At 38.0% G+C, this 20245-nt stretch overlaps 1 protein-coding gene across 1 annotated transcript in view; it reads left to right on the top strand.

The window, feature by feature from the left end:
• Nucleotides 1-229: 229 nt before the first annotated feature.
• The window catches only part of rfx6 (regulatory factor X, 6), a 37785-nt gene continuing 17769 nt past the window's right edge, over nt 230-20245 (top strand). Inside the window, exons 1-15 of the mRNA XM_088325656.1 lie at nt 230-257; nt 1821-1989; nt 2059-2182; nt 2355-2416; nt 2492-2569; nt 3145-3172; nt 3359-3466; nt 6301-6378; nt 6455-6568; nt 9818-9867; nt 11858-12017; nt 12723-12861; nt 12931-13040; nt 16676-16793; nt 19873-19995. Coding sequence (XP_088181782.1) covers nt 230-257; nt 1821-1989; nt 2059-2182; nt 2355-2416; nt 2492-2569; nt 3145-3172; nt 3359-3466; nt 6301-6378; nt 6455-6568; nt 9818-9867; nt 11858-12017; nt 12723-12861; nt 12931-13040; nt 16676-16793; nt 19873-19995 — 1489 coding nt within the window. The remainder of the gene's footprint in view (nt 258-1820; nt 1990-2058; nt 2183-2354; nt 2417-2491; nt 2570-3144; nt 3173-3358; nt 3467-6300; nt 6379-6454; nt 6569-9817; nt 9868-11857; nt 12018-12722; nt 12862-12930; nt 13041-16675; nt 16794-19872; nt 19996-20245) is intronic.

The raw sequence follows: 20245 nt of genomic DNA, 5'->3' as shown, positions 1-20245 counted from the left end.
AAGTATTATTTTCTTATTTCTTTATACTAATTATATGCGTATGAGGTAGTACAGTGAAATATTTGACATAACTGATAGACGGACATTGAAAAAGCTGCGGTCAGTCATGGACAATTCACCACATCCACTACACAGCATCATCTCCAAACGGAAGAACAGCTTCAGCTACAGACTGCTGTCACAGTCTTGTTCCACAGACAGACTGAGGAGATCATTTCTTCCTCATGCCATGAGGCTCTTTAACTCCACCCGGGGCAGTAAAAGCTCACATTAAATCACACCCCCACATTGCATATTACCCTATTTTTATCACAGTGTGTATTTTATGTAGCACTATTTAAATACTCTATAACAACACGTTACATTGGGTATTTATGTATTATATTCCTTTTACTTTATTGTTGTTTTATTTTCAACACAAGGATACTGCTGGAGGTGTGAATTTCCCTACGGGGATAAATAAAGTATCTATCTATCTATCTATCTATCTATCTATCTATCTATCTATCTATCTATCTATCTATCTATCTATCTATCTATCTATCTATCTATCTATCTATCTATCTATCTATCTATCTATCTATCTATCTATCTATCTATCTATCTATCTATCTATCTATCTATAACTTCATTTTCTAACATTTTCTATGGACGGTGTGCCTGGGAACTTTTTTAATAAATAAAAGTGTACCTTTGTTTGAAAAGGGTTGAAAAACACTGAGTTATACGATTAAAATGTCTATCCATGTTGTATATTTGGACTGGTGTAAAATGACAGCTCTGCTGGATATTAAAAAAATGTTGTGCGAGTCATTAATCTTGGTGTGGCACACTGATTGACAAAGAAATTTGAAAGGGGCAATCCACACCGAAAAGGTTGCTGACCCCTGCTATAGAGGAACCTTATGTTATGTAAAATAAATCCATATTTCTCGACCAGCTAGTATTTTAAAAAAATGCACGTCGATATGAATATTCATGTCTTTTCTCTAATTATTTAAATTAATAGCTCAGTAGCCTAGATGGTAGTGTGCCCGCTTTGAGACTGGGAGGTCGCTGGTTCGCGCCTCGGCCGAGACATACCTAATTGGTATAATGGCGGCGCCCTCTGGCTGCGGCTGCATCGACTCGCTACAACGGGTCAGGTGTATCGACATTTCGTTCTGTGTACATTGTTACAAAGAATGACAATACAAAGGAAATTATTATTATTATTTCTTGTCAATGAATCAAGTCTTTTCACCATTAGGAAGCGCTGAAAATAATTGACAATGTTCCTTTAAGTTGTAAGTGTATCAGAACAAGAGTGAGTTGCTTTTTTTCCCCCCGGTACGAATAGATTTTTCACAGTTTTCTATATTTAATTGTGCTAAAAATTAACGGAATACTCACATTTAGAGTACTTAATATCGGTCAGGTATTTTAATTTCATAAAAATCTTTATTTTTCTTTATGTTCCTTCAATACAATATTGAAAAAGACTATAATAACACATTTTGTTAAGCAATGTTTTCTCCATTAGATCCTCTGCAACGTGTCATTGATCCTTTATTGTCACTTGGCTATACAGACGGCCTTGAACAACAACGTGTACAAAGGAAATTACATGTTATCTATACTTTAGAATGTAGACGTGAAATTGACACTGTCAATGTAGCAGTCTTACCATCTGAACACAAACAACAATATTCACATCTGTATGGACTTTGTCTTCTGCAAAAAACAGCTAATAATTCTGCCTTTTCGAGTGAGATTTGAACCTTTGCTTTATTTTATAGACTTTTTGAAAACATGAATCTGTGTTGAATGGTTTCCTCCAGAAGCTGAAGAAAGCAATGAAATGGCATCCTCAGAGGAAGACCAGGATCTAGACCTGGACCAGGACAGGCTCGAGGAACCGTGCCCCAAAGGGAACCAGGCTTCCCCCAGGAAAAGCATTATCAAGCTCAGTAAGGACAAGAAGAAGCAGACGCAACTCACACTGCAGTGGTGAGTATCATTTCTTTATAATTGATAGTAAAAATTGAGCGTGATTATTGTTGCGGTGTCACCTATCAGGCTGGAGGAGAACTACATCGTATGCGAAGGCGTTTGTCTTCCTCGCTGCATCCTCTACGCTCACTACCTCGACTTCTGCAGAAAAGTCAAGCTGGAGCCTGCCTGTGCGGCCACTTTTGGAAAAGTACTCTCAGTTTTGCTTCTTTGTTTTAGCTTTCTATGTTCTAAGACAGCCTGATACACTCAAGATACACTCTTTAACCTTGTGAGATCGTATATCTTATAGTGTATATATGTTTGTTTTCTGGTTAATTTGTATTGTTTTACACGTGACAATTCTGTCATAAAATCGTCAGACAATCCGGCAGAAGTTCCCTCTACTTACCACAAGGAGACTCGGAACCAGGGGACACTCCAAGTAAGTGTTGTTTTTCAACAGTCTTAACCAGCAATCGTATGGTTTTATGTGACTGATGAATTTGTCGTATTTCAGGTACCATTACTATGGCATCGGCATCAAAGAGAGCAGTGCCTACTATCACTCTGTTTATTCTGGGAAAGGTTTGACCAGGTGATTTATTTGATAAGTGTTTTCAATTCTGGCTCTTCTGTGTTACATGTCGAAGTGTCCTTGGGTAAGACACTGAACCCCTAATGCCCCCAATAAGCAGGTTGGTGCCTTGCATGGCTGCAAGGCCGCTATTGGTGTGAGTGTGTGTGTGTGAATGGGTAAATGTGAAGCACATTGTAAAGCGCCTTGGGAAGTCTTAATTGAGCGCTATATAAATGCAGATCATTTCATTTCATTTTCAACCATTTCTCTAATAAACTTTATTCTGTGACTATCTATCTATCTATCTATCTATCTATCCATCTATCCATCTATCTATCTATCTATCTATCTATCTATCTATCTATCTATCTATCTATCTATCTATCTATCTATCTATCTATCTATCTATCTATCTATCTATCTATCTATCTATCTATCTATCTATCTATCTATCTATCTATCTATCTATCTATCTATCTATCTATCTATCTATCTATCTATCTATCTATCTATCTATCTATCTATCTTGTCTCGTCTCGTCTCGTCTCGTCTCGTCTCGTCCAATTCAGTGACTTTGCTTTTTTTGCTGGCAGATTTTCTGGAAGCAAGATGAAAAACGAGGTAGTGATTTTTTTTAAACTTCTTTCTCTCGGCAATTGGAAAATACATTTGGTGCCCTATTTGCACCCTCTGGCTTCTGCTAGTATTGCACCAGTAGTACATACCGATGCGAATAGTTTCAAGTTGCACATATGAATACCAAAAAATGGTTAGTTAACATGTTTGTTGTATGTATGCCATTTTCAGGGAGGCTTCACCAGGAAATATTCTCTCAGCTCCAAAACAGGAACGCTGCTCCCGGAATTCCCCAGCGCTCAGCATCTAATCCTGCAGGGCAACCTCACCAGGGAAAAGGTTGTTGAGCATTATAATCCAGAAATACAGATGTAATATTTGCACGTCACACTGGGTATTTGTATATTGTTTTCTTTTGGCTTTATTATTGTATTGTTCTCAGCTCAGGGATGCTGCTGGAAATGTGAATTTCCCTTAGGGGATGAATAAAGTATCTATCTATCTATCTATCTATCTATCTAATAAGACCAGTGTTAATGTAAAAAAGGAAATAGTTACTGTTACTACTTACTTCATTTACATAGTAATTCAGTTACCTCACCGATTACTGACACTTAAAAACTACAAATTACCATATATAATCACATAGAAGCCGACCCCCTTAAACTGCTTAAAACAGTCACATAATAAAATACATAGAACAAAGCATGAACACAAACCCGTGGAAGCAGTGAAGCCTTCATATTTTCACATTTCTTGACTTGTGGAATCTTAAGAGTAGGGCTGCAACAACAAATTGATTAAAATTAAAGCGATTTCATCATCAATTCGTTGCGTCGTGTGATTTATGCGCCACTTAGCACATTCATTCAGTGCAAATAAAAAAGAATTGAATTTTGTTGTAACAATGAGCGGACCTCTAGGCCATTTTTATGAAAAAGGTATTTTACATATTTGCAGGTGTACAGCATACATTTGTATACATCTTTATCCATCATCAAGTTATTTGACAAACACTTGGATTTTCTGCATTATTATATTTTAGAATTTTCTGATGTCGTTTGCAAAAAAATACAATATTTGTCAAAATTCAATATTTGATTAAAGAGGATATAATTATGAAATGTGTTTTTGAAGAAAATCAAATTCATCAATTAATCGAAACAAATAATAAATGCGGCTTTACTTGAGAATTTTTAAATAACATTAAGCCAAGACACTACATATCCATAATGTCTTTTATCCTTAAACCATTCGAAGATTTCCTTCGCCATTTCTGGGTAATGTCCAAGACAGTTTCTTTTTGTTTTGCAGGCATAGTGTATTACAAATATAATCTTACAAATAAAAAAGACCAAAATTCAGAAGACTTTTACTGCAAATTCTGTGCTCTTGTTTGCTGCATTAATTTACAGTTAGTTTGTTGTCGAGCCACGCGGCCATCCCCACGTGCTGCCTACCATTGGCTAACGGGGACACACAACCAAATATGTGCATATTATCTCACTCCCTGATTTCAGTATTTTCTTTTCTGGTTGAAAATTTGTCTTAAATTCGAGTATATACGGTAGGGAGAATGTATGCTTGAGGAGAAATTCAGCACTCTCGTACTCTAAGCTTAAGACAGCACCACTATAACTGTACTCTATATGTAAATATAAACGCCCTTTTGGAATTGCCTACACGTGTCAGGGGTTGTATGTGACAACGTAAGCAGAGCAAGAGTGCCCAAAAAGACACTTTAATTAAAGATCTTTGTCGCACCTATGCTGTTAGGCAGAGGTAAGAAACTATTGGACTAGTTCTAGGTTTGATGAGTGGTAAAATTAATAGAGGACACACCAGAGTCAAAACTAACTTGAACAAAAGCCAGCAATTTCATGAACAATGGACAAGACAATAGACAACATTTGACATAAATTGGTTGAAGGTGAGGTATGAGAAATCCTAAATTTGGTCAATCATGGTTCACTAGCCCAGTTTTATTTGTATTTCAGTTTAATGACTGGTTCTCTACTCTAAATTATGTTAAAAACCTATTTTTAGTCACGACATTTACATTTATGCGCATTAATAGGGGGTAAGAATCAACCAAAATCTGTTTTCGTGTCAGAATTTAAATTCACACAATAGTACTTCAAATTTTATGACATATCAAATGAATGACAATAAGGTCCATAAAAAAGGCAAAAAAAACACTATTTTGATGTTCTCAAATTCAGGGTATACCAAATCAATAGATATCTCTGGTTTCTCAAAGTTGAGCACTCTACAAACAAGTTCAAAGGAATAATACAATTCCTATCGCGGGCTTGATTCCAAGCTCAATGATGAATCCTCGTTGGATACCTGGCCTGGTGGAGTATCTCACCACTCGGATAACCAAAGAAATGTCAAAGAAAACAAAACATTTCGCAGTGAGGGAATAAAGGCTGGCACGACTCCTTTACGAATCACACCGTCAACCGGGTGGAGTCTAAATAAAGAAAAGGAGATATTTGGTTTACCAATTGCATACAATGTCTCGCTAACGATAGCTATGATTATTGCAGGTTCTGTCTGTCTTCTACGCTGTCGTGGGTGTTTTGCCTGCAGCGAGCAATGACAAAAGAATCCTATTGGTCCTTGCTATGATGTTTATTTATTTATTTATTTATTTTATTTATTTTTACTAAACTACATTGAAACAGGGAATACAAGATCCATCCATTATCTGCACCGCTTATCCTCTGTAGGGTCGCGGGGGTGCTGGTACCCATTCCAGCCATCTTCGCGGAATGAGCTAGGGACACCCTGTCGCAGGGCCCAGCCAGTCGCAGGGCGGAATAAGAGATCATCGTTCGCTAATTGAAAAGATATGCATTTATTTTGGATAATTTAGTTACACGATAAATATTTACTATAATTTGTTTCCTATCAAATTGAATAGTTTATTTAAATGTTGAATATTCTTTAATTTCTTTATTTTGAATTGGCTTTTTTTAACATGGGGTTACACCTGCATTTATAAAGTAGCGGGGTAATGTAGTAATGCACAAAGTAATACCGAAAGAAGAATTGCAAAATATTAATAATGCGTTACACTACTCGTTACAGAAAAAAGTAATTGCTTTCCATAAATGTATTACGGGTGGTCCCAACACTTGATATGACAATATAAATATTGATCGTAGGTGGAAACGCTGATCATGATGTACAAAACACACTGTCAGTGCATCCTTGACAACGCCATCAATGTCAACTTCAATGAGGTGACTTTATCAATTATAGCACTCTAAACACGCTTTACTGCGCCACTGATTTGATTTCTTGCGATGTTTTCTCCAGATCCAAAACTTCCTTTTACACTTCTGGCAAGGAATGCCCGACCACTTATTGCCCCTGCTGGACAACCCGCTGTTGGTGGACATCTTGTGTGTCTGTGACTCCATTTTGTATAAGGTAAGCATCTCTCCGGAAAAAAAACATTCTTAAATGGTCAAAATTGTTTAACCTTCCGTGATGAATACCATATTTTCCAGACTATAAGTTGCACCTTCAAAATATCCCTCCATGAAATACAGTTTTTTACATATAAAAGGCACACTGAACTATAGGGCACGTGAAATTAAAACTACAGTAAGAGCGAGGTTTGCATAAAAAATGTCATAAAATAGACTTATTTCATGAAACATCAATATTACCATCACAACCGTATTGTATATGGTATTTCCAGTCTATTAGACGCACCGGGTTAGTGCACTTTCAAATTTTGGACACATTGTTATATTTATTTGGTTCCAAATCTAAGGTGAGGTGGTTCTCACGAAAAAAAAAATCCAATATGGACCCTTCTGGTCTCTGTAGTATTTATCATTAAGGAAGCAATACTCTAAACATATTGTATGTTAGCTTTAAATGATCAATTTTGCAGTTTATTGATAACGATGCTGATTAGGCAGTCCAAAAGAAAAAATATATAGACACACAAGTAAACTATAAAACGTGGCTTTATTCTAACAATCTATGTTTTATTTACATGGCAAGGAAAATTGAATAAAACGAAAGAATAAAGAACATTGTTGACACAAGAACTCGGGGTGTTAGCAAAGGGGGGGGAGAAATTCTGTAGCAGGAATGAAAGTACTAATCAATAAACCCGGTTTTAAGAAAATCTATTAATTTAAATGATCAGGAATTAATTCATAGCGTGTAGGAATGATATTTATACCCAGCACCGAAAACATTTTGTTGTGGTATCCTTTTTTGCGTTCCTTTGGGTCGGACAAAACATCAAGTGGGGGACAAGGAAAGGCTGCTTGGTCCACTGAGAAAGCCCTTCTTGGGGACTGACCTTGTGGGCTTAATGGCGGCTCAAGAAGGAGGGGCCGATCCACGGGCCATTCAGGCCTTGTCATTGGTGTGCGGAAGGGTTCCTCGCTGATGGGCCTGATCCGGATCCCGGGTTTCTTTGTCTCCAAGGTCCCAGGAGACAAAGACCAATCAGGCCTCCCCTCTTGGCTCCCTTTTCAGAAAGAAGCATGTGTAGACAAAAAGGGAGAGAGGCATTCGCACCTTTCTTTCAAATGCCGCTGATGTCATCCATAACCGGAGGCGTATTCCATGACCGGTTATAGTTCCTGTTGATGCTTTCTCCAATTGGTTGATTATAATAATTGTTGATAATGGGCAAAATTTCATTCGGACATGCAATGAAATAAATCCTCTGGCATTAGGAATGACACACAAACTTTTTATTAAAAATTAAATCTTTATTGCACAGCTGGAGAGTCTGGTCACTTCCTTTGAATGAATGCAATGTCTGTCCGTGGGCCCTGTTATGTTCTCTTGTGTGTAACTTTATGAAAAAGGAAGGATCTTGTGAACAAACTGTGGGTCTTGTGTTGGCAGAGTCATTGTTTGAAAAAGGTTAAGGGAAATGCATTTGTATCAGATTAGTACCCTATATCATTATAGTCCAGAAATTATGGTAATTCTGTTTTTTACAAAGAATATTTTTGGGACAATTAAAGAGACAGTGTGTATTATTATATTAGTGGCTCCTGGTTGTCAGAAAAACTTTATTCATTAAAATGAACAAGATTGATTTAAATACAAGCAAAAATACTCAGATAATCATACAATTATGTATTTTTTTTAAATACTTGTAGGTCAAGTAATGTGAAATTATTAATATACATAAGCTTCACCTAAAAGGAGCTAACATATTTTTCCGCCACCTTGCTGCTATGGGTACCCGAAACTGTCAGAAATCTGGGCGAAAAATGAGAAGTAAAATGATGCATTTTGTTCGATTGAAGCGTCCATCATTTATATTCTTCCTCGTCCTTTTTAGCACTGTTTTACACTAAACTCTATAGTGGTATCTATAGTGGGCAATACACATTGACCCATTGAGTTCATTTTAATTTTGTGACAGTTCTTTGTTTCATGGTTACTGGCAGTAAAAAGTTTACTTTGTTTTTAGTTATTTACTGTTTAGTTCTTGTTATAAATTATTGCAATAGTTAAATGTATTTATTGAAGGGACACTTTAACAAACAAATATAAAATAACTCAAAATAAATTAAATATTAACTCAAATTTAGCATTAGCTATATTAGCATTGTTTTGCTTAATTTACTATATTCATGCACTGCTATTTAAAAAGGAAGCACTTCATTTTTTTGTAATATTTCCTTTTTTTGCATTTTGCATTTTTCATGTCAATATTAATTTTATTGACCATAATTTCAGCAGCATTGATTTGGCGGATGGTAAAACATTTTTATCATTATAACAATGTTTCTTTCCTTATTAAACAAATACATTTTCCAATCATTTTTACTGCCATATGCTATTTTAGATCAATTTATTTTTTTAGATTTCACAAGAAAGACAAAATGAAATTCTAGAAAAAGAAAAAATAATCTTATCAAAGTGGTGATAATTTGTTTTAGTCAAAATGAGAGAAAAACAGTTTCTTAAAATGATAAAAATTATTTTTCATCTGTCGTTTTAGAACATTTTACTTATTTTAATGTATTTTTTTTTTTAGTAGAACAACTAGTTCAAAATATAATGAAATAAGGAAATAACACTTTAAACGAGCAACATTTTCTGCGGCCCTGATTGAAGTTATTTAATTATTCAAGTATAACATGTTTCATGGTTGTTCTTTGGATCCATCCATCCATCCATTATCTGCACCGCTTATCTTCAGTAGGGTCGCAGGGGTGCTGGAGCCCATCCCAGTTGTCTTCGGGCAGTGGGCAGGGGACACCCTGAACTGGTTACCAGCCAGTCACAGGGCACACAGAGACAGACAACTCACTCACTCGTTCACACCTAGGGACAATTTGGACCGGCCAATTAACCTAACATACATGTTTTTGGAATGTGGGAGGAAACCGGAGTGCCCGAAGGAAACCCACGCAAGCACGGGGAGAACATACAAACTCCGCACAGGAAGGTTCGATCTCATGACCTCAAACTGTGCCGCACACGCACTAACCACTGCGCCACCGTGCTGCCCTGTTCTTTGGATAATAATCTTTATTTTTGTTTATAGGATAAATTATTATACTTAATGCGTTTTTTACAATGCATAATTTGGGAGAAAAACGACAATGATTTTAACCTTTATTCTAATACTGTGACCACAATCTCTAATATTCTCAAACAATGTTCTTTTGTTTATTGTTTTCTTAGGTTTTGACTGATGTCCTCATTCCTGGCACCATGCAAGAGATGCCTGAAAGGTTTGCATTGTCTTGGAATTTGTAACTTTTTGACGTATATGTCCCAGAATGTGATCATTTTACACTTCATATATAATATTTTGGTACAGTAATTTAAAAGCTCCAACTGGGTACTAGTTTTTATTAAAAAAATGTCCAAACTCACCGTCCGGCTACATGTTTACAGATTAATTCTTGCCACCAGTTTAATTTATTGATCTCTTTATTAATGATCTGTTTTTGAGGCTTGAATATTGTGTTGTCTAGTTTGACCGGATTCAAGTTATTTTTATTATTTGTGGTCACAGTGGCTCAGGGAATAATACAGGTCATTTGTTTTGTTTAACAAATTTTGCTGTAATTTTGGATATTATAATATGTTTTACCTATTTTTCAAGTTTTATTACATTATTTTTCTTGTTTTTCGAAAGAAAGAATAATTAAAATGAGCAGAAATATTCTGCCAGTGAAACTATTACCGGTACTTTTTCTTACTTTGTTCTAACTTTTCTTTTGGTAAAAGTAATAATAAAAATCAGCAAATTTATGAGGAAGATTTTACTTTATTTGGTATATTTTTTATCTTTGCACTCTTAACCAGCTTTACCAAACAAGGACAGTTTCGGTGGCGCCGTAAGCACAGAGAAAGGTTCTCTACTCTAAATTATGTTAAAAACCTATTTTTCGTCACAACATTTACAAGTGCTGAATTTCTCCTCATGCATATATTCTCCCTACTATATATATACTCAAATCTACGGCAAATTTTTAACTAGAAAATAAAATACTGAAATCAGAGAGTCAGATTACATACACATATTTGGTTTTGCGTCCCCAGTAGTGAATGGTAGCTAGTGTGGGGCTTACTCAGGGACCTCGAACTATCATCCATCTATTATCTGCACTGCCCTTTCCCGGGGGAAACCCCCGCAAGCAAGGGGAGAACATGCAAACTCCGCACAGGACGTTTGATCCCATGACCTCAGAATTGGGCTGCACACTCGCTAACTTCTGTGCCGCCGTGCTGCCTGACAACAAACTAACTGGATATTGAATATACTACACTACCTCATGGGCAGGTATATTAAAATAAAATAAAAGGACAAAAGTAAACTATTGCCCCCTATAGTTTTTAAAGGTTACTATTTTCTTTATCATGTTTTTAATAGAAAAATAATATTCAAAAAGAGCAAAAATAATCTGCCGGAGGATTGATAACTCTTTTTTGCCTTTTTTTGAAAGAATTAAATCCAGAAAATGTATCTGCATGACTTGGACCAAAAACATGAATGTCAGGTTAATTGGCTGGTCCAAATTGTCCCTAGGTGTGAATGAGTGAGTGAGTGAGTTGTCCGTCTCTGTGTGCCCTGCGACTGGCTAGCAACCAGTCCAGGGTGTCCCCTGCCCACTGCCCGAATATAGATGGGATGGACTCCAGTACCCCTGCGACCCTACTGAGGATAAGTGGTGCAGATAATGGATGGATGGGCTTGCACTTTATTTGGTCCGTTTTATTATTTTGGAGTGCAATCTTAAACAACTTTTACTCAAACTAATATATATTTTTTTCTTTTAATCATTTTATCCTTTTACAGATCTTTATCTTTTAACCTTGGGTGCACATTGTACTGAAAGGAGAAGCCCTCTAATCTTGTTTTACTCCTGTTTAATAACAATAAAGGCCATTATTTCGTTTGTTCGTTTGTCGTTAATCCAATTAAATATAATATTAAATATCCTGTACTATCTCATGAGCAGGTAATTATTAAATAAAACAAAATTGTAATCAGCTGCCATCTACTGATATGGTCTAATATTACAGTTACTCGGCTGATAACTGTAACAAAGCAAAGACACTGAAAAAACGGCATGCTTTTTTTTTGCAAAGATAATATTGGAAAATTTCCTGCGGCATACTGGACAAAGTCTCATCGCACACTGGTTAAAAAGCATTGTTTTAGACAACCGATTGAAGATTTTGGTTATTAATGTCGTGTTTGATTTTGGTCAGCCTGTTAGCGGATATCCGCAGCTTCGCCAAACACTGGGAACTGTGGTTGGCCTCCTCACTGGACAACCTCCCACGATGCCTGGCGGCCAAGAAGCTACCCATTGCACGCCGCTTCGTTTCTTCCCTTAAGCGGCAGACGTCTTTCTTGCACCTGGCACAGGTAGCGGCAGCCGCGTCAGATTAAAAAACGGCAACACTTAGGGTTTATCTTGGTGCTTGAAATCCCTGAAAATGCTTGAATTTTAATGTTGTGTTTGTAAGGTCAGGAAAATGCTTGAATTTTGGGTGAAGTGCTTGAAAATGCTTAAATTTGTTGCCATTGCCATGTTTTTTGGCAGTCCAACTCTATAGACGACGCAATAATTGAGGATTTCTTTTTTTAAAGTGAGTGAAAATGAGGCCAACACGCTTGCTCTGGTGGCTTGTCATTATGGCATCGTCGTGTGATGCTTGACCGTCTCCTAGTGGTTGCACCCAAGAGGACAGCTCTATTTAGAAATCTGGCTTTTATCTCACCTCACTGAGAAGAGGCAACTCTTTTGACACCCAAATGGCTACTCACATATTTTGTTTTTTAAATAATATATCAATTCATGTCAGTTTTTAGCAGCCCTTAAAAAAAATATCGTTTATCAAAAAACGGAACAGCTCAAAATAGCACCAAGTATGTGGTAGCAGCAAGATAGCTTTATTTTTGTCATCAAAGTCAACAACAAAAAACGTGCTTTTGATCGGCACTGGATTTCTTCCTTTTAACGTACTAAAATTTGATGAAAATTGGCCTTGAAAGAGCTTGAAAAATGCTTAAATTCGGCCATGAAAAAAGGCATACGAACCCTGAAGACTTGACCCTTCGACATTGCAGATCGCCCGTCCAGCTTTATTCGACCAGAGCGTTGTGAGCAACATGGTGGCTGACATGGACAACGTGGACCTGAACAGCATCAGCCTTCACTCACTGCTGAGTGTCAATGCAGAGCGTTTGCGCGACGCTTATTCCGATTGTGAGTACTCTGAAATGTGAACCCCACCCCCCCTGGAGACCCTGACAAAGACGTTTTTGTTTCCTTCAGATGAGGCCGTCGCTGTCTTCCAGGAGCTGAAGGAGCTTCTTCGGAAGAACGCCACCGTTGAGTCTTTTGTGGAGTGGTTGGACACCGTAGTGGAGCACAAAGTCATTAAGGTCTTTTTGATGTCTAGCCATAGTTAGGAGCGATACTGAAAAATAATAGTTACAGTTACTAGTACATCATTTTAAAAGGCATTCAGCTACCTCTCCAGATTACTGACACCAAAACGTAGCACGTTACTCTGAGTAACAATTACCGTGTATACTCGCATGGAAGCCGACTCACGACAACTGCTTTAAAATAGCCACAAAATAAACTCGAATGGCTGTACACCATCAGAGCATCACCCCCGATGAGACGCAAATACATTTTTAGGTGGCATTTCCGTATTTGGCAGTGACATTGGCACACACAGATTATGACTGGCCTTGGAGAGTGGAATGTCTCTCTCGGAAAAATGCTGGGGCAACAAAATCCAAAGGGCTAAGTCAGCATTTTCTTTGGCATTTTTCACAACCTACCTGACTGCCTGTGAAAGATGGTGGTTATATGTACCGTATTTTCCGCACTATAAGGCGCACCGGGTTATAGGGCGCACCCCGAAAAAATTGTTTTTGGTCCTATATTTTCCATACATAAGATGCACCGGATTATAAGGCGCTACAATGGGAACGTCGACAAAACAGTCAGATAGTTCAGACAAACTTATTACCCCCTTAACATTCCCAAAGCTTGCAAAGACGCAAATACGTGTCGAGAACACGTGCGGATGCGGTGTCCGTACGATGTCACTCAAATGCATCGTTCCATCATTCGGAAGGTTAAAGTCTTTGGATTCAAGAAATGCCAACCATTCCTTAGTTTCTATTTTCTTTTTCGCTTGCAACTTTACTGTGCATATGACAATAAACACTTGGAATTGAGTTTAATTTAAAAATAGACACTCTATTCCATCCATTATCTGCACCGCTTATCACAGAAACATCGAGTTCAGTCTGAAACAAGATAGAGGGAAGATATATAGCCAGAGTAGCTCACCGAAGTCGTTGTGTTCAATAATAATGTGCAGCCATGCTCCTCTTATATCCGTGAGTGTAGTAAATCCAGGAAAATAAAATATTTACAAATACAGAATAGTAAAAAATGCTTTCTGTATGCCGTCAACCACGTGCTATACACATTCATCTTTTTCGGCCAATTGCAGGCTTTGTTTTGCCGCTTCAGCCTATGCCAGCCTGTAAATGATAAAAAAGATCCGCCCCTTGACCTCCGAATAACTTTAGCCAATAGTGATCGATTCAACTGATGATTGACACGTCTTTTTCGGCCAATTGCAGGCTTTGTTTTGCAGCTTAAGCCTATGCCAGCCTGTAAATGATAAAAAGGATCCGCCCCTTGACCTCCGAATAACTTTAGCCAATAGTGATCGATTCAAATTATGATTGACACATGGGTTAGCCAATGAAACGCCGGTAAATAAATCCCAGCATACACCGCGGACTACTTGGCGTTCGGGGGAAAATCGAATCGGCGGCTGCAAGTTAGTTGGAAGACTTTGCGACTTAATATTGATCCATAAATAAGGCGCACTGTATTATAAGGCGCATGTTCAGCTTTTGAAAAAAATAAAAGCTTTTAGGTGCGCCTTATAGTGCGGAAAATACGGTAAACTCATTACCCCTTTTCTTGAGAGGGCAGACACACAAACAGAAACAAAAAAGCAAACAAGTAGATGTATCTGTCTGTCTAATGTACAGTATATCCATACTTGTAGTGCAGCCCTTTGAGACTCCTTGTGATAAAGGGCTATACAAATAAACATGACCTGACTTGACTAGATCCTAAACAAAAAAATGATCACCATCATCCATTTGTTGCAGGTATACACCACTCTGTGAAGGGATGAACTTGTCATATTTCTTGGCTTGCGCAACCTGAAATAGTTGCAACAAGAACGACCAGAAAATTCTCGATTGATCGCGGGCCTTAATCGTCAAATCTTGTCTTGTCGATCGTTCACGGACATTCTCATTTGCTGCGTTTAAATGTCATAGGAACTTCCATGCACAGATGGACAGTCCTTTGACGCAAAGATAAAAGGTTCATTTTCAGTTGCATCACTTAAAAGCCTCACATGTCCTGTAACCCAAAAAACACAAAAGTAATGCCTTTATGGTTTGAAAGAAGATTGAACTATTACCGTACACATTTTCTGATTGAAAGCCATTAAATTGATGTGCATTTGTTTTTGACATACATTGATCAAATCTAATCCAATGTATTTGTAAAGCACTTATCAGGCAATAAATTGCCAGTCGAAGTGCCGTATAAAAACTTTCAGTTTACAATAAGACGCTAAAATCCCCTCCTTTTTCACCAACCAAACAACCCGAAACACTTAATACACAGATACACACACAATGGTTAAACTACAATTAAAAATATGAATGAATAATATATATGAAATGTGATTATGGCAATTCATTAATGTACTGTACATTGAATGTTTTATACAGCACTTTGAGTTCCAATTTGTTGTCTGAATATTGCAATACAATTGGATTTTGATTTGATTTGATCCTGAGAGCTTCCAAACGTTCACTCACCGAGACATTCCATATCAATTTTGTCTTTGGGCTTAAAAACACTTGAAGATCTCCTTCTGGGTACTGCCCTTCTTTCTTTTTTCCCTTTTTTCTTATTCTTCTCTTTGTTTTTTCTTATTTCTTACTTTCTTTCTCCCGTTTTCTTTTCACTATGAGTCTCTGTAGCTATTATGCTTCCTTGCGCTGTCACAGTTGCCCATTGCCCTCACTTGGGCCAGCTCGTTTGGCGCCAGCTGCTGCTCGTGGCCTGATTGGCTTCCCTCCTATTTAAACTCAGTGCTCTCATTCACTCCTTGTCAGTCCGTCAACAAACCTCTGCACTTGCAAGACTTGTATTTTGACTCTGTCCGGTATCCTGCTCGTGTATCCAGTATCTGGTATCGATCCTGCCTGTCTCGTCCAGTCCGGTATCTTGCTCCAGTCTATAGTATCCGGTATCGACTCCGTCTGTCTTGCCTTGTCCGGTATCTTGCTCCAGTCTCCAGTATCCGGTATCGATCCCGTCTGTCCCATCCTGTCCAGTATCTTGCTGTTTTATCCATTATGCGGTATCGATCCCGTCTGTCCCGTCCTGTCCGGTATCTTGCTCCAGTATCCAGTATCGATCCCGTCTGTCCCGTCCTGTCCGGTATCTTGCTCGTGTATCCAGTATCAGGTATCGATCTCGTCTGTTCCGTCCTGTCTGGTATCTGCTCGTGTATCCTGTATCTGGTATCAATCCCGTCTGTCCTTTTCGGTTTCGTCTGCTTCTGGCTTCCTGTTTTCCCGCGCCTGACTCCTCTGTCTCACTTCTTCTGCCCAGCGATCGCCAAATCACTGGCGTTCATGTTCACGCGCATGACCGCCCTATTCCCGTAAAATAAAGCTTGTGTAAAAACGTTACGCGTCTGGGTCCTCCGTCTGTTCGGGTTCTGACAAGCATGAAAAAATACAGTGACATCTAGTGGTCAAATCATACACTGTCCCTTTAAAGACACGGATCATGGAATTTATTTCTTATCCCAGTTAGGAATCTAATATAGAAAATCACAACAAGTCATCAAAGGTGATCCATTCTCAAAACCTGCTCAGGGGCAAACTGGGTGTTCTTTAAGGGCAACTCGGTGCTAACGTAATCCACTTTTATTTTTGTGTATTTCCAGCCGGGCCAGCAGAGCGGCCGCTCGATGAAAAAGCGAGCTCAGGATTTTCTTCTTCGCTGGAGCTTCTTTGGTGCCCGGGTGATGCACAACCTGACGCTCAACAACGCCGCCAGTTTCGGTCAGTTTCGCTATCCCCGCACTTTTAAAATCCCCATTAATCAATGAGACGCTCCATTTTCCGCCACCGCTTTTCTTTACACAATGCGGCCATAAATTGTAATCATTAAACAGTCTTATCTCGAGGTCGCGTGCTTGCTGTTCAAACAGTGACGTGCGGTGAGGTTCGGTCTGGTGAGGCGCTCTCAAATTTAAGAAACAAATGATCCGAAATCTTATTCGTAATTTGATTGAAAAAGAAAGAAAACAATATATAAACTAGAATAGAAAATAACATTTCATTGTCTTACCTTGAAGTAGCTGGGCGCTTCTCAATTAGATTATGTCAGGACCACCCTCGGAAGAAGAAATCCTCTCGCCCACTCCCAAGACAACAATTGCTCAATATTCGTAGTAACCAGTGTTGGGCACGTTAATTTAAAAAGTAATTAGTCATATTTACTCACTACTTCTTCCAAAATGTAACTGAGTTAGAAGCTGAATTACTCTATAGCAAAATTAACTAGTAACCAGGGAAAGTAACCTTTTCTGTTACTTTAAAAATAAGTTGTTGTATGACAAAAAAATTGAAATTTTCTGGGCAGTATTTGAGTCAGTTGAATAGACAGGTAATTGTGCTGTAGAACCTTGTAATATTTGTTGCACCTCGTCAGCAGCAGATTTATCTTACCCTTGAAGTGCAACAAAAATAAATATTATCAATATCATAATATAACAATCAGCAGTAAACCATATAAAGTGACACTAATAAATGCAATCTAACTCTTACAACCTGATACAATTGGCCAAGTAGACATAGCCTATTGTATTTCATGTACACAACACAAGTAATTTGTAAAATAATTGGAGTCGTCCAATTTCGTTGTCACAGCATATCCCATGTTGTAACAATGACAATAAAGGCATATTCTATTCTATTCTATTCTATTCTAATACAAATAGTTTCACTCCATAGAATATATCACAATCTCTAGTCAGACAACTGCTCAAGTAGACATATGCTACTGTACTGTTTTTTAACACAACAACACATCAACATTTCCACAGTATAAAGTGCGTTTATCACTGCAATGTAAAATGAATGAATCAAGAAAGACGACTGAGACAATTGGTCAAGTAGAAATCTCCAACTGCACTTCAAATAGTTTGTTTACAACAAAAGTCAACTGTAAAACAATATAAAGTGACTATCTAATCCCTTTCTCTACCTCTCTTACTCACTTTCTTATCTCTGTTTCTATCCTCCCCCTTGTTCTATCCATCTCTCTCTCTCTTTTGTCTATGATCATTGACAAGACTTCTCTCAGTGAGGAGAGAGCAGCAGTTTTAGAACAGTTAGTGTTTAAAGATGGAAGAACCACAGAGAAAGACACCCACTCTAGTTTACCCAAATGAGATCTTAAGTATTGTGAATTTAATAGTACTCTAACTCGTGATATTAAGGTAGGACGTTCTCCACTGTGTGACGTCATCCCGCACGCATTGTTTTGTTTTATTGTAGATGGCTGCCGTGTTAGTTGAATGAGAGCCGTGTTCACATTGGCTTGTTGTTGGTGAAAAAATATGCCAAAAGGCTGACCCAGGATGTCCTGCTTATCTTCCTTATGCACAAGAAGACTGCACACTCTGACATAGCCTTAACATGAGATAACATGCTGATTGGTACTAGACAAAGTAATGCAACTCTTTTGACTGTAACGGCATTGTAACGCCGGAAAAAGTAAATAGCTAGATTACCCCGTTACTGAGATAAACAGAAAACAAAACACCGTTACGTAACGCATTATTTCCAACACATGCTAAATCTATGCCTTTCGGCACATCTTTGCTGAAGCAACACTCACCCGTCTTATCAGCGTGATCGGGTTGTCATGTCTTTATGTGAAAACTTTGTGCTTTCCGCTGCCAACATTTTCAACATTGAAAGAACACTGGTCTTTGGACGTCTCCCTCCCTGGTTGCAGTGAAGTGCTACAAATGCTTTGTCGAATTTCCTCATCTTAGCTTTCAGTAGGAGACTTGTGTTTGTCTCTTTACCTCGTCTCTCTTGTTCTGACCCTGCATTCATGTTAAATAATTTTGTTCATGCAGTCACTTGAAGGTCTGCTATATTTTGTGTCTACACTTTATACTGAATGCTTATACTCTCTGCTTAATTCAGTGCATGGCAGCGAAATGTAAACAAAACGCTCGGCAAATGAGAATGCTACTCCTATTGTAGTGAAATGAAATTAAATGATCTGCATTTATATAGCGCTTTTCAAGACTTCCCAAAGCGCTTTACAATGTGCTTCACATTTACCCATTCACACACACACTCACACACCAATAGCGGCCGAGCAGCCATGCAAGGCGCCAACCTGCTTTTTGGGGGCATTAGGGGTCTAGTGTCCTGCCAAGGACACTTCGACTTGTAACACGGATTCGGGATTCGAACTGCGATCTCTTGATCCCAAGACGAGCGCTCTACCTCCTGAGCTACTGCCGCCCCCAATAACATATAGAAGGAAAAGAAACACTCTTAGTCAGGGGTTGCCTACCTTTTTGAATCTGAGATTTACTATCTGTTACTATTTCAGCGCAAAAGGCCACCAGTCTAATAGGAATTTTGTAGAACATGTTATTACTATGTTGTTAATATGTTATAACTATGTTATTGCCAGGTTGTAATTATTGGAAGTCAAATTAGTCTCAGCTGAACATAATGCAAATTAGAAATCAAATTTAATAAAAAAAAATCACAGTGACCCTTGAGATATTTTCAGAATCCATTCGCAGGCTACTCAAGTGGTCTTCCAGGTGTACCACGTTGGAGAGCCCTGCTCTAGGTTGATAGGAAATTGTCCATTTTGAAAAAGAGTTCATGCAGCGGGAAAAAAGTTACTTGATGGTTTGGCCTGCTGTGAGATTGCTAATACTATCACTAATTCTATTGTTTGAGGCTAAGGTGTGCGCCAAATCAGAATCCTTGATCTCACTGTTGCCCTCTGCTACGAGGCAAGATAATTGCATAAATAGCAATATTAAAATAAATAAAATTAAAAATACCTTTTATACTTTTGTTTTTTCATGGTGTTCAGGGTCCTTCCACCTTATCCGAATGCTATTGGACGAGTACATCCTGCTCGCACTGGAAACCCAATTCAACAACGACAAGGAGCGAGACCTGCAAAACCTTTTGGACACGCATATGAAAAAAGCAGGTATGGTTAGCATTTGCTAGCATTGGTTAGCATGTTCACTGCAAAAAATACATCCTTTCCCATTAGCAGAAGATATTGCTCTTTTCGAGTGTAATTTTTATTATTTTTAAGATGTTTTATCTTGTTAGTAATATTAAAAAACGATTCCTTTAACCAGGCAAAAAAGGCTTATGCAGCATATAAAAAATTTTTTTCTTCTATAAAAAAACATTATTTTACCTACTCAAAATGAGCAGAACAATGTACCATC

The sequence above is a fragment of the Urocampus carinirostris genome, chromosome 20, assembly GCF_059441175.1.
Source record: "Urocampus carinirostris isolate Australia breed hairy pipefish chromosome 20, RoL_Ucar_1.0, whole genome shotgun sequence".
Classification (NCBI taxonomy): Eukaryota; Metazoa; Chordata; class Actinopteri; order Syngnathiformes; family Syngnathidae; genus Urocampus; species Urocampus carinirostris.
This window is presented reverse-complemented; position numbering and strand designations above follow the sequence as displayed.